General features: G+C 36.3%; 1 protein-coding gene across 4 annotated transcripts in view; it reads right to left on the bottom strand.

The window, feature by feature from the left end:
* HDHD2 (haloacid dehalogenase like hydrolase domain containing 2) overlaps positions 1-14,463 on the bottom strand; it is a 38,131-nt gene that overhangs the window by 11,594 nt on the left and 12,074 nt on the right. For all 4 annotated transcript variants that reach the window (XM_032654454.1, XM_032654455.1, XM_032654453.1 and 1 more), the window contains 3 exons: positions 14,233-14,343; positions 11,565-11,773; positions 6,273-6,357 (listed from right to left, as the gene is read on the bottom strand). In XM_032654454.1, coding sequence (XP_032510345.1) covers positions 6,273-6,357; positions 11,565-11,773; positions 14,233-14,333 — 395 coding nt within the window. In that variant the 5' untranslated portion in view covers positions 14,334-14,343. The remainder of the gene's footprint in view (positions 1-6,272; positions 6,358-11,564; positions 11,774-14,232; positions 14,344-14,463) is intronic.

The raw sequence follows: 14,463 nt of genomic DNA, 5'->3' as shown, positions 1-14,463 counted from the left end.
TCAAACTCCTAGTGAGCTTTTTTTTTGTGGAAATTGACAAGTTGATTCCAAAATTTATACGGAAATGATATAGAATCTTAAAAAAGATTAAGTTGAAGAATGTATACTACCAGATTTTAAGATTTATTATAGAGCTACAGTATTTAAGACACTGTGGAAGTGCACAAATATAGATAAAAAATCTAGAAACAGAGCCACACATATATAGTCACTTGATTTATGTCAAAGCACTAAAACATCACTGCAATTCTGTGAGGCTTTTGAAAGAACTGATCTACGCAATAAATGTTGCAGAAGCAACTGGATATCTGTAAAGAAAAAATGAAATTTACTTCACACAATTCACAAAAGTTAATTCAAAACAGACCTTAGACCTAATTGCTAAAGGTAGAACAATAAAGCTTGCAGAAGAAAACACAGGAGAATATCTTCATGACCCTGAGGTGGGCAAAAATTTCTTAGGCATAACAGAAGAAAATATTGACAAATTGGACTCCATCAAAATTAAAAACTTCATGTTCTCATACCGTTAAAAGAATGAACTGGCAAACCACAGACAGGGAAAGGACATCTGCAGTACATATATCCAACCAAAGACACGTGTGTACATAACACACACACAACCCCAACAAATCACTAAGAAAACTATAACCCAATCAGAAGTGATAAAAGACTTGAATGTGTAGATCACAAAAGAAGTTATCCAATAGCCAATAAGTATATGAAAAGGCTTCAACAATATTATTCACCAGGGAAATACGAATTGAAACTCGGTAAGATACCACTATACACACCAGAAAGAATAGCTACAATGATATAGACTAGCGAGAGACTGGTGAGAATGTGGAGCAACTGGAACTCTTGTTCATAGCTGGTGGGTCATAACATATGACTCCACATAATCACTGTGGAAAATTGTTTGGCAATATTTACTAAAGCTAAGCAAGCACTTATCCTATTATCCAGTAATTTCACTTCCAGATACAGACCCAAGAGAAATGACTGGATATGTCCCCAAAAGACATGTAGAAGAATGTTCATAGCAGTTTTATTCTTAACAGCCAAAACTGGAAAAATCCAAATGTCCATTAACAATTGAATAAATTGTGGAATATGCATACAATAGACTACTACACAACAACAAAAATAAACAAAACAAAAACAAAGTACTGCTACATGCAACAATTTGGATAAATCTCAAAAACAGACCAAAAACAAAATGCTACAACTGTGTGATTTCATTCATATGAAGATCAAAAACTGGCAATATTGATAGAAGTCAGAGTAGTGGTTACCTTGAGGAAGGGGTGGTATTGACTGGGATAGAGAGCCTTCTACGGCGCTGGAAATGTTCTGTCTCGTGATCAGAGTGGGGGTTATCTATGTGTCAATTTTTATTGAGTTGTACACTGACAATCTGTATACCTTATTGTATGTTATATATCAATTTTAAAAGATCAGTAACAATATATTTATGTGGTTTATTCACCTAAAGCTTTTATTTAGAGTAGCAAGAGTTGCCTTGATCATAAAAGAATCTCCCCAGTTAATTAAATAATGAGTAGGGACTAATATTAAACTCAATTCTGTATTCTGTGATCTTCAAATTGGCATATAAAGTTGTTCTGCATATACTAATGGAATGCTTTAAATAACTCAAGTTCTTAAGTCTTCAACAATTTCTCATCTCCAGAGTGTTTTATTTTTCTAGTCTGGACCTTAATTAAAAAGATTGCAGAGCAGTCAGCCCTTTCAAAATGGAAACAGCTCACAGAAATATTTCTAATTTAAGCCCTACTGCCACACTGTTCTAGAATTCCTTATGCCCAGGACTCTTAGAAAAGATTCAGGAGCTGCTGTACAAATGCAGTAACTGAGGACATTATTGTTGATTTTCCCCCTCCCCTTCCCTTCTTCCCTTTGTAAGGAATTGAATACATTAGTAATTAAACTTTTTATTCTTTTCTTAATGAGAAGGGGAAAAGAAAGCAATCCAATATTCAACAGAAACCATTTACGGGAATAAGAATCTCTTCCCCAAACACATGAGAAACTAATTTCTGTGCACCTCTAAGACTTTTGGAGGATTCTCGTACCTTGTAACAATTATAGGAAAGAAGTCATTAGCAAAGCTTCAAAACATTATTCTTAAGCAGCCTTCATCTCTGCATTTAAATGTAAAAGTTATCACTTATCTTCAATTGTAACAACATTTTAATAAGCTCCTCGAGAAGCTGGAGGGCAGCTGCTCTTAATGTAGAAAAATTTTCTTTTCTGTGAACTATTAAGTTAAGCAATTTCCATGAAGTTTTTTCCCAAAATTCCTTTGATCCAGCAACTGTACTTCTGAGAAAATATGTTATGGAAATATAAATATTGCTTAACAAACACATTCAGAAGTTTTTTATAAAAAACTAACTCATGAAACCTGAAAATAACTAACAATCAGAAATACATGGCTATACAATTTATTGCATTTTTTAAAGTGGAATATGCTCTGGGAATCAAATATGTTTTAGAAGAATATTTAAGAATATAGAAAAACATGCACAATATATTGTCGGCTTTTTAAAAGGCAATTACCGCATAGTATGTATACACTCTCATTTTTGTCTAAATATATATGTGCATGGAAACATAAACTAGCTATATGCTAAAATGTTAACTGTTGTTCTCTTAGGTGGAGAATCACAGGTAATTTTGTTTATTCATGTTTCTTTTTTGAGCATTTGAAAATTTCCACAATGAGGACATATTAATTTTTTTTAACATCTTTACTGGAGTGTAATTGCTTTACAATGGTGTGTTAGTTTCTGTTGTACAACAAAGTGAATCAGCTATACGTATACATATATTCCCATATCTCCTCCCTCTTGCGTCTCCCTCCCACCCTCCCTATCCCACCCCTCTAGGTGGTCACAAAGCACCAAGCTGATCTTCTTGTGCTATGCAGCTGCTTCCCACTAGCTATCTATTTTACATTTGGTCGTGTCAATGCTACTCTTTCACTTCGTTCCAGCTTACCCTATCCCACGGCCCCGTCCTCAAGTCCATTCTCTACCTTTGCATCTTTATTCCGGGAGGACGTATTAATTTTGAGGTAAGATATTTTTTAGTCTTGTTAATACCAAGTTCATTTAGATTAAGTGATCTGCTTGCCCAGGAAGGCTTTCTCCGAATAGAATTTAATTAAAATTGGTCCCTTACTGAAATGCTCAAGCTTTTTTTCCCCTAACAGGTCAGAAGATGAAAAAAGACCTTGCTACAAGCTAGTACTACAACTGTGAAAATGAATGGAGTTACAGGCATTCATATTGATGAATCATACATTATTTCTAGGGAAGAAAGCAAACTGATACACACATAAAGTATAAAACATGCAAGATAATACTACATATAGTCTAGAAATACCTACGTATGTGTTACAAGTATAAAGAAATGCAAGACAATGATAAACAGAAATTCACAATCCTGATTACTTTTGGGTCTTGGCTGACAAAACTGAGGAGGGATACACAGGGGATGTCAAACGTGTTGATAACTTGCATTTCTTAAACCGATTGACAGGCATATGGGTATTCATTATATTACACTTTGTACCTTTTAGTATTAGGTAAAAGGTAAAAAGCCATCCATGGCTCTCAGGATTTGAATGTTTCATAGAATCCAAGCCCAAATCACGTCTATCCCCTATAAGTGGTTCACATCCTTCCCCAAAATCAATTCTTTAAAATTCAGTGTTTTCGGGCTTCCCTAGTGGTGCAGTGGTTGAGAGCCCGCCTGCCGATGCAGGGGGCACGGGTTCGTGCCCCGGTCCGGGAAGATCCCACATGCCGCGGAGCGGCTGGGCCCGTGAGCCATGGCCCCTGAGCCTGCGCGTCCAGAGCCTGTGCTCCGTAATGGGAGAGGCCACAACAGCGAGAGGACCGCGTACCGCAAAAAAAAAAAAAAAAAAAAAAAAAAATTCAGTGTTTTCAATTTTATTCAGACATTTAAGACATTTTTGTAGACAGAGCATACTATGCATTTCAGGGGGGCCTACCCACTCAAAATACAGTAAATAAGAGGAGTGTAATGTGGAAGGTTGATGTATCTGCCTGAAGGCAATATGCCCCTAAAGGTGGTATTCAAGGCAGATATGCAACGGGGTTTAAAATCCAATGTTTATCCTCACTAAGAACCTGAATAGTAATTTAACTAGTTGGCGGTGCATTTGAGATGTCACAACCCAAACAGCTGTAGTCATTGGTTGGAAGGCATAGTCTCTGCGGAGACATCAATATGCAAAGAAGGGCAAGACCTAAAATCCTTTTGTTAACTTTCCACCCAGCTGTTAAGTGCATTTGTGAAATCAGAGTTGACTTATAAGTGCACTGTAACGCTTTAAAATGTAGTGTTAAAAAAAATCAGTATGGTTAGGGAAGTGTGCTAATTAGACAGCATGCAAACAATTACAAAGTCAGTATTATATCAACATACATTTTAATACCCTGAGTCTAGTATTTATCTAAGACAGAGACCTCCCAACTTCCTATTAAATATTAGGTCCTTCCCAAATTACCAGCTAAAATCAATCAATACCTTCTCCTTGAATTCTGTGGTTCAGAAATGAATAAAATGTAGCAGGGGGTAAATTCGGAAGTAAGATATAATAGCAGGTTCTCTATTTCAAATGAAAACTGGTTTTGGTTATAGTTATAAACCTTAAGGAGCTGGTGAGATAATCCCTTTGTCCCCCTGTCCCCCAAGAAGCTAGAGTAGAAAACTGAAGTAGGTGAAGCAAAGAAATTTTAATACTCAAGCAATCTGGCACAATAGTGGATCTTTGGGAAATAATGTCTACTGAGCAATTATAAAAAGTGAATTTGTTTTTATTTAAACAAAGGCTTGACTGTCACAGTAACTAAGAGAGTCACAAATAAAAGTACATTCAGTAGCCATAGTTTTCATAACTGAAGATCTAAAATTAATGTGCAAATGGAAAAAAGGTGACTGTTCCCAAAGGGCTATTTCTGGCCACATAGATTGTACACAGGGTAGCCATCTTCAAGATCAAATAATGTGCCCAGATGTGTGAACCTTGTAGTGAGTTTTAACATTTTGATTCTAGAACATATACATCAAGAAGTGAATTCTACATCAAGTATAAGTTAGAATGATTCCTGAGTATCTTTGTACTGGTAAGAAAATGATGTTAAATTCCAAAAATTTACCTAGCTATTAAAGAATTTTTTTTTAAAGTTAGTTCAATGTACATCTATGCAATATGTAGGACTACTTAACTTGTCATAAATTTAAAGGCAAATTACACTGTTTAATGTTCAACAAGAAGCAAAAGGCAAGATGAAAAATCTATAAAAAATGAAAAATCCAAGGCGAAAAAAATCACAATCTCACTCTAGAGTAGACTTGCAAATAAATTCTGATCCAATTTAGTTTAGGAAGTATGAGAACCAGTATGCAGCCTGCCTTTTGGAAGTAGCAGTAAAGAGTTCATACCGGTAAAATGCACACACAATTGAAGATTTATAACATTTTACGTGTCAGTTGTGGTTCCTCAATTTCTACCAGCAGCTATTGGAACCCCTCCACTTATATAGCCCACAGTTCGAAGAGCTCCACCCTAAACTCATCACCTCCTGAACCCACACAGGGAGTGTTCTCTATCACAGGCACTTAGGTTAGATATCTAGATGTTGACTCACTGTTCTTCTTCACCCCCTTGACCCAACTGTCCATCAAGTCATGTTGACAATACCAGAATCTCGTTTTCTTCATCCCTACTGCCACAATCACAGATCAGACTACCATTATCACTCGTCGAATAATTTCTTTGAAAGTGTGGTCAAACGTGCCAACTTTTTTCGATAGCCTGGATTCTCTCTGGAGGAAGAATCACATTTACTGTTTTGGGTGAATTAGCCTGGATCTTATTTTCCTTCAGAGATCATAGTCAGTGAAGAATCACAGGAGTGATAATAAAACTCCTAGCTTTAGATTTACAATTTGATTATGAATTTCTGCCCCGGAATATTGATCCTACGAACCAGAAAAACCCCAGTGATCATCACATTTTAACATATTATTTTAAAAAAACTAAGGAAGACAGTAATAAATATTTAATGTTGATCTTGAAGTGATCTTTAAGATATCTGTAAACCTACAATCTAGGTGGCCAGAAAGTAAATTAGGTATAACCTTACACGACAAAGACTTAAGAAGAGAAGAAGGGAGTATATGATCACATGAAAAATAAACAGCTAAAGACTTACCGGAATGCTTGATTCAGAATTTGATAATGAAAATGGTCTGGTGCCAATCCTATGACCACAGCATTAGGATCACTTGTTTGTATTCCTGGGAATGGAAAAGAAAAAATTATTGAAAAATGCAATTAACAGTAATGTCACATTTTATGATAAAGTAGTTTTAGTCAATCAAGAACAAATTTTTGCTGTAGCAATAATATGAAGTTTAAGAGATCATCTTGCCCAGTGTACTTTGGAAGTATCAGCTATAACTTAAAAAAAAAAAAAGGTCTCCTAGTATTTATGTATATTCCTTTTGCATGGTCTTACAGCTACTGAGTAACTAGAAGATCTAAACTGAAACTTGTAACCTGATGTTCTCAAACAAGCAACAATTTCTAACTTCAAAAAGCTTTACTGATTAAAATCAACAAGAAGAGCCACAGTTCTCTATGAGCTATAAGATCAATAGCAACTGATGAGGGACTGAAAACCTAACAGGCAAGGAAAATTAGACTCTCTAGGTGATAACAGCTGAGGCTAACACCATCATGATAAACATGAATGCACTGTAGGGTCTATAGTTTTCTACATAATATCTAATCCACTTCTAGTTTCACAAATATTATTCTATAATTAAAGCATGTTTTAAGGCCTTGGTACCTGATGACAAGACTTTAGATACAAGCACCAAACAAGTACTTCCACCATCACAGTTATTAAAACTCTGATTGAAGTGTCTGTGCATTATCCATATGCTGATTCCTATTTGCCTGTCTTATTGCCTGCCTTTAAGCATTCTCATTATTGATTCTACCAAAATGTGAGGGGAAGAAGGAGAAAGAGCAGATACCCAAGATTTCCAATTTCCTCCTTACCAGCAGCCATGAGTATTGAGTAATTGGTTAAAGTTTGTTAAAGGAAGAAAATCAAATCAATGGCTACAGCTAAGAGTTGGAGTTTTATGTGTTCTTTTTATTATCTCCATCTACCACTGGCTAAGATATTCAATATTAGCCAAGATATTTCCATTCCCTTCAAAAACCTATCTACTTTGGGTATTTTCATGTATACAAACATGTTGCAAGTTTAGTCTTACATCAAATAACAAAGATTTCTTCCAGACCAGAGATTGTGCTTATATATGTCAACTCCAGCTCACTACTGCACAACTAGAAACTTTCTTCAAATAAAGTAAAAAATCTGAATAAAAAATTGTTTTGCAGTACTTCAGCTAACTCAGAAATATAAATACACTGATTATAGAATGTATTTGTCATTGTTTTTCATAGCCCAGTTTCTGAATACCATTTTCATAATTAGGGAATCCACTAGCTCATAAGGCTTAGTGAGGAGCAGAGCTCACCCTCTCCTGAGAGGGTGAAAACACCAGATACTTATTTTCCAGCCTCTGCAGCTACAGGTACTGGCCTGAGACAGAGGTTCTGCCAATCAAAAGCACCCCCCAACCCCGCCCCGGGCTTTAAACTGGGAGCTAGGAACATCAAGCAGCAGGGAGAACCTCACTGGAAATTCTGAGGCAGCAGTGCTAGGTGGAACTTCCAATCTCCAGTGCTACTGGGGTGAACAGGCAAGCTGCAGAGGTCAGTGTTCAGCAGGGACACTGAGGGCGCCGGATCAGCCCTGCATGAGATGTTGCACGCCGCTCCTCAGCGCACAGCCCCCGAGGCTAACCTCCAGCTCCCCTGGGCAGTTAGTTCTGTGGGCTACAGGCTTTTTTCTTTTTGTCATGGACATTTAAAAAATATTAAAAAGTAGAAAGACTAGCTCATAATGAGCCCTGATGTACCCATCACCCAGCTTTAGCAGTCATCAACGTTTTGCCAATCTTATTTACCATTCTCTACATATTTTAAAGTCTTTTAAGTATATTCCAGTATCATCTCACCCTTTCATATTTCAGTATGTATCGTTAACTGATAAAGACCTAAAAAAAAAACCCACCTTAACATTATTACACCAACAAAGTTAAAATAATTCTTTAATATCACTCAATACCTAGTCCACATTTGAATCTCCCCAAATGTCTCAAAATGTCTTTTTACATCTGATATGTAATTGGCACCCAACAAGGTCCATATATTGTATTTGATTGTTATCATTTACATCTCATTCTATAGCAACATTCCTCTCCACTTACTGGAGCAACTAGATCATTAATCTTGGAAAAGGTCCCACATTCTAGATTTGGCTGATTGCTTGTGATATTATTTAATTTATTCCTTTACTCTTATTATTTCCTTTAAACGAGTAATTGAATCTAGAGGCTTCATAAGTTCACATTCAATTACTAGGCAAGAGTACTTATAGGCAATGCTATGAATTTCCAATTATATCACATCACGGAGCACAAGAGTTCTGCGTGTTCTACTTCCAGTGATGTTAACACTGATCAATAGGTTCAAGTGGTGTCAGCCTGATTCCTCCATTTTGAAGTTCCCCATCAACTCTTCACTTAATGTGTTTAAAATCTATTGATATTGTTGCCTATTTTACTAGGGTTTGTTTTTTTTAACATCTTTATTGGAGTATAATTGCTTTACAATGGTGTGTTAGTTTCTGCTTTATAACAAAGTGAATCAGTTATACATATACATATGTTCCCATATCTCTTCCCTCTTGCGTCTCCTTCCCTTCCTCCCACCCTCCCTATCCCACCCCTCTAGGTGGTCACAAACCACTGAGCTGATCTCCCTGCGCTATATGGCTGCTTCCCACTAGCTATCTATTTTACGTTTGGTAGTGTATATATGTCCATGCCACTCTCCCACTTTGTCACTAGGGTTTGCCAAATGGTGATTTTCTAATTCTGCCATTCCTTTTGCATTTGCTAGCTATAATTCTTCTATAAAGAACTTACCCTCATCAAATGTTTAGTTACTATAAAATATAGTTAAAATAGGAAAGGCAGGATAAATGCTTGTTTCGTTTATCCATTTTCAGAATGAGTTACTGCCCTAACAACTTCCCATAGTGACCAATGAGTTTTGTGGGATGAATATCATTTTGAACTTTTTATACGTACGATGCATTGCAATCTATTGCAATCAGTATTCTTTTTGATGCTCAAACTATCCCTTCAAATTGGCTTCAGTGTCCTTTAGGCATGACCTTATTAGTTTTCAATAGTTTCCTTGCTAACAGTTAGTTATCCCAGACTCATATAACACCTGCCCAGATCTGGAATCACCCATTTCTCCAAGGAACTAAAGTGGGAAACCACAGTAGACACCAGTCTGACCACTGGGCTTCACTGCTTCTATGCCTTTTTAGTAGAAGATCTAGATAATATGTACTTTTTGAGAGAATAAGGGAGATGATAATATTTTTAATTCAAAATTAATACATACCTCATCTGATTTTTATATTTCTATCTCTTTTCACTTACACTTAAAATCTGGAGTACTAACAATACTAGCGTAACTACTACTTTATCATATAATACATCTATAAGTACAAAATAACACTAATACTACTGAATGCAGTTTTAGATTTCTTTGCAGTTCTTTTATCCTTAGAATTGATCCCCCCATGAATGAACTGTCAAAATACTGAATTTTAAAGTCATCTGAAGTAATTCTTTTATCTGAGTGGTTATGTCACCAACTTTATACAGAGTTCATTTGTTTCAATCTGTTTTTGGTTTTCAGGGATTGGTTAGTTTTTAACTTTTTAATTGTCTTTTAAATATGTAAAATATTCACATGGCTCCAAAGTCAAAACTAGATAATAACGTACTTTTAGAGAAATCACCTCTCCTCTTCCCACCCTCCCCCTTTAGATAACCATTTTTACTAGTTTTTCATTTATCATCCTTCAGCTTCCTTCCACAAATATAAGACAAATACATTTATATCCATTTTCCTCTCATTTTCTTACACAGATAAAAGCGTGTAAGGTTTTCTATACCATAATTTTTTCACTTAATATATCCTATGAAGATCACTCTTATCAGGATATAGAATTCGCCATTACTTATCTTTCAGCTACAAAGCATTCCATTTTGTGGACATTTCATAGTTTTAATCAGTCTCTTCGAATGAACATTTGGTTTGTTTCCAATCTTTTGTTATTACAAATAAGGTCATAATGAACAACCTACCTTATTCATACGTCCTTGCACATTTTTGTTACTGCATCTTGGAGGTAGATTCCTACAAGAGGCAGTACTGCTTCACATGCAATTTTGAGAGCTACTGCCAAATTCCTCTCTGCAGGAGTTGTGCCATTTTATATCCTGTCAGCAGTCAGATCTTTTTTTTTTTTGGTACGTGGGCCTCTCACTGTTGTGGCCTCTCCTGTTGCAGAGCACAGGCTCCGGACGCGCAGGCTCAGCGGCCATGGCTCACGGGCCCAGCCGCTCCGCGGCATGTGGGATCTTCCCGGACTGGGGCACAAACCCGTGTCCCCTGCATCGGCAGGCGGACTCTCAACCACTACGCCACCAGGGAAGCCCTAGTCAGATCTTTTAATAAATTTACTTTCTATTTAATTCACCCAAAGTTGGTTTCTGTTTTTTTGCAAACTCTGATTGATATACAGTTATATTTCCTGATAGTATAAGTTCTGAGGTTCTGCCTAACTATATATCCGTGCTGAAGTTCTCTAATCATTATTTGTAAAGCTATCACATGGTTTTATAATGATGTATTTATACCCACTTTTTCTATATTGTGTATTTCACTCTGAGTATCACCTACAAAAAGCAGTGTTGCAAAGCTTCATAACACAAGGATATTTTTCCAGTTTGTTAATTTTTCCAAAGAGAAAAGTTTTATTTTCTCTTGATTGAAAATATTTCAGGGTCATTGCAAAAACTTCAATCCATACAGAATGAAATCTATTTTTAAACAAGTTGACCTTGGTTTATCTCATATAATCAAACTAATACCGTGGCTCCAGGAATGACGATTATAATACTCAAAGAAATCTTAACCTGTGTTTTTTCAAACTGTGGGCCATGATCCATTAGTAGATTGTGAAACTAATCTGGAGGACTCTAAGCAGTATCAAAATCACACTGTTAAGTAAGCCAAATGGAAAATAAGAGTACATCTCACAAGTAAGAGTACTGTTTAACATGTACAAATACACATACATACATCCTGGATTTCTATGTAATGTGTTTCACTTATTTTGGAGTGCAGTCAAAACAGGTTTGAGAAACACCAATTTAGATTCAAACTACTGATGACAGACAAAATCTGACTAAATACTTCTAAACATCCAGTTTTAAGAATGATTTATAAGCAGATATGAAGAACCAATTTTTAAATCTTTCCAAATTTCTCTTACCTTTAAAATCGGGTAGGGCCCGATCATCAACCAGCAGCATGGGTCGGACTTGTTTCTGCTCTATCAAGTTTCTGGCTGCAGTCAGAGAAGTGAATATTTCATCTGCAGAGATATCAAACTGCAATTTTTTCAATCTTTCCAAGAGGTCTTTCTTGCTCTCTTTGGTTGTATTGGTCACAAACCTAACCATTACAGAAGTAGCACGTAACCTGGAAAAGTAAAATTCAGGTGTCAATAGGCAACTTTTACATTCCAGCTCCATAAAACCTAATTTGGTAGCACTTGCCAAAGGTCAGAAAATTAAGAGTAAGTCACTGAGTAAGTGTTTTTATGGCCAGTAGGTTTTATAATCTATTCAAAATTGCTTACGGATTATCCACACCCTGTGGACTGCTTCATCTCCAAAGGCTGTAAAGTCTACCCTTTCAAGGGCCTTCTATACTTTAACTGAATTTTACTACAGGGTTTTAGTAAAGAAGTAAAAAACAAAAATAAAACAAAAAAACTCAACACTTAGTAACCACCATACTCACAGAATATGAGAGGTGAAAGTTATCTTAGAGATTATCTACTAGTGTAAACTTCTGAAGATGAGAAAACTCAGGCCTAGAGGATTAATGACTGGGCTCAGCTGTACACAGCTGGGCAGCAGTAGGGCTGTGACAAGAACTCCAGCCTACGTCCTAGATAGGGTCTGACCCCCTATACTAAAAGAACAGAGGACACCTCAAGAGTTCTTCCTTCCTCTTAGCCAATTAGACACTGGCTAAGCCCTAATGTGCTACTAAGTTTACAAACAGAAACTACCTGGAGAAAGAAACATTCCATTTTTAGACTGGAATGTGTTTTCCCTTTGAACTACTTTTGATTCCATAATCTGCTTTTGGAACCTAAACTGGCAATCAGGTATCAGAGAAAGAATTCATGATAATCCAGCTTTCTTTCAAAACAAAAATTATTTTCTTGGTCCTACAGTGCTTTAACCTAAAAATAATTTACCTACAATTAAAATTTTTATATTAATACCCTGTTGCTTTTTATCTTATACCTGCCCCAAATAGACACAAGGCATAAAGCCCTATCCATAATTTAAAATAAGCAAGCAAATAAAACAGAAAAGAGATTTTTAAGAATTCACTCAGAGAGCATTCATAAATTTATATGATTAAATAGTTCATTATAATCATGACTATCTCTATAATATCTGTACGGTAGCTTTTCTGAAAAACACATTACATTTGGTAGTTTATCTCTCAAAAGAAATTGAATACTTCAACGTAACTATTATCTTAAAAATGAACAAGTCTAAGTACTGAAATGATCATATCATTTTTAAAGAGCATTTTAAAAACCTTTTCTTTTTGCTAGTCCCTCAACTTCCCTTAGTCTGTCTGTTTCTATAGAAACCAAAACTGGCAGTGACAGTATAGCAATCTCTCTGGGATGGAAACCTGCCAGTGTCAGTGAGAGAACAATCTGTAGGCTCCTGCCCCTCCAGAATGGCAGGCTGATAGTTTACAGAGGTACTTGGAGATGGCATTCATTGTTCACCAGAAATAAGATTTTTCTTTCCATCCAGAGCAGAAAGCTCATCTTTGAAGCAGTAAAAGCTCTTGTCCAACAGGAGAGGAGACTGACCGACAGACATCCTTTTCCCTAGAAAGTCTGAGAGAGACCATGGCAAGGAGTCAAGAGAAAGTGCCCGTCTCCAACTGATTTACTTCAGGCTTTAAACATATTGTTGTCCACCTGTAAAATGAATGTCATGACTGCTGGCTAAGTCAACAGCTTCCAAATGACACCTACCAGATCTAAAATCTCTTCACACTCACTGAAGCCCCAAATGGAGAGTAAGCTCCTTGAGAGAGTGCCAAGTCAGTGTTGATCTCTTGCCATAATACCTGGCACTGTGATACTAGTCACTAGATTTCCTGAACAACAGCATACTATGTGAATATTTTAAGGTTTGAAAATGACAAAGCACCACATGCTATTGTTGATTTTGAAAACGCTAAATTATTTGAAGATGAGATGCTTAATAACATTACTAGTTCTGTTGTACTGAGGAGTACTTTTTTGAGGAACAAACATTCACATTCAGTTCACTTTACCAAGCTTTCATTATGTATTTTGTATCTAGACTTGTGGTGATGCATCAGAAATGTAAGACAATCTCTAACATTCAAAAGCATCAAGTTTAGTTAATGGAAATAATTCTAAAATTTCAAGTTCCTTAATTAAACTTTCTTTGAGCAGCTGCACACTCAGTGTTAGATCTTAGATGAAGAAGAGTGCGTGGAACTATGGCTTTGTGTATGTGTGTGTTTCGTTTTGTGATTCCAGGATTCATTTGTGATTTTTCCAATGCTACTTATTCCACATTTCAGAGTATCGAGTTTTCATTCCCAAATTTACACTACCGACTTAGAAAAAGATACACATAAAGAACAAAAAGACTAAATCAAAAGGCCAAACCTAACAAAAGGCTTAGAGAAAAATGTCTGGAAGATTACAATGCATACATCTTCTAGCTAAGCCCAAGGCAGTTCCTGTATATATGGTAAACTGGTGAAATGCCACCTTAAGGCCATCCATTCAGCTAATGATCTGCCTTGGTAAAACGGCACCTACAAACATATTTGTCAGCTGAACGTGGAGGATAGCTTGCCTTTGAAGAGCTTCCTGTGCGCCTGGCACAGCTGTATCTTCAATGTGAAGTGTGCCACTGAGATCCACCAAAACAGCTTTTAATGCACGGCATGCTGCCATCCTTCATTCCCTAAGAGAGAGCAAATGAAACTAAAAATACAGTTTAGGAAACAATGGACAATTAAAAACTGGTAAGTCTTCAAAATATCATTCATATCTAGACAGATACTTAGTGTTAAGCTGCCTCCCT

This window comes from Phocoena sinus, chromosome 14, assembly GCF_008692025.1.
Source record: "Phocoena sinus isolate mPhoSin1 chromosome 14, mPhoSin1.pri, whole genome shotgun sequence".
Lineage (NCBI taxonomy): Eukaryota > Metazoa > Chordata > Mammalia > Artiodactyla > Phocoenidae > Phocoena > Phocoena sinus.
The sequence above is the reverse complement of the archived record's forward strand: the minus strand, read 5'-3'. Positions and strand labels throughout refer to the sequence as shown.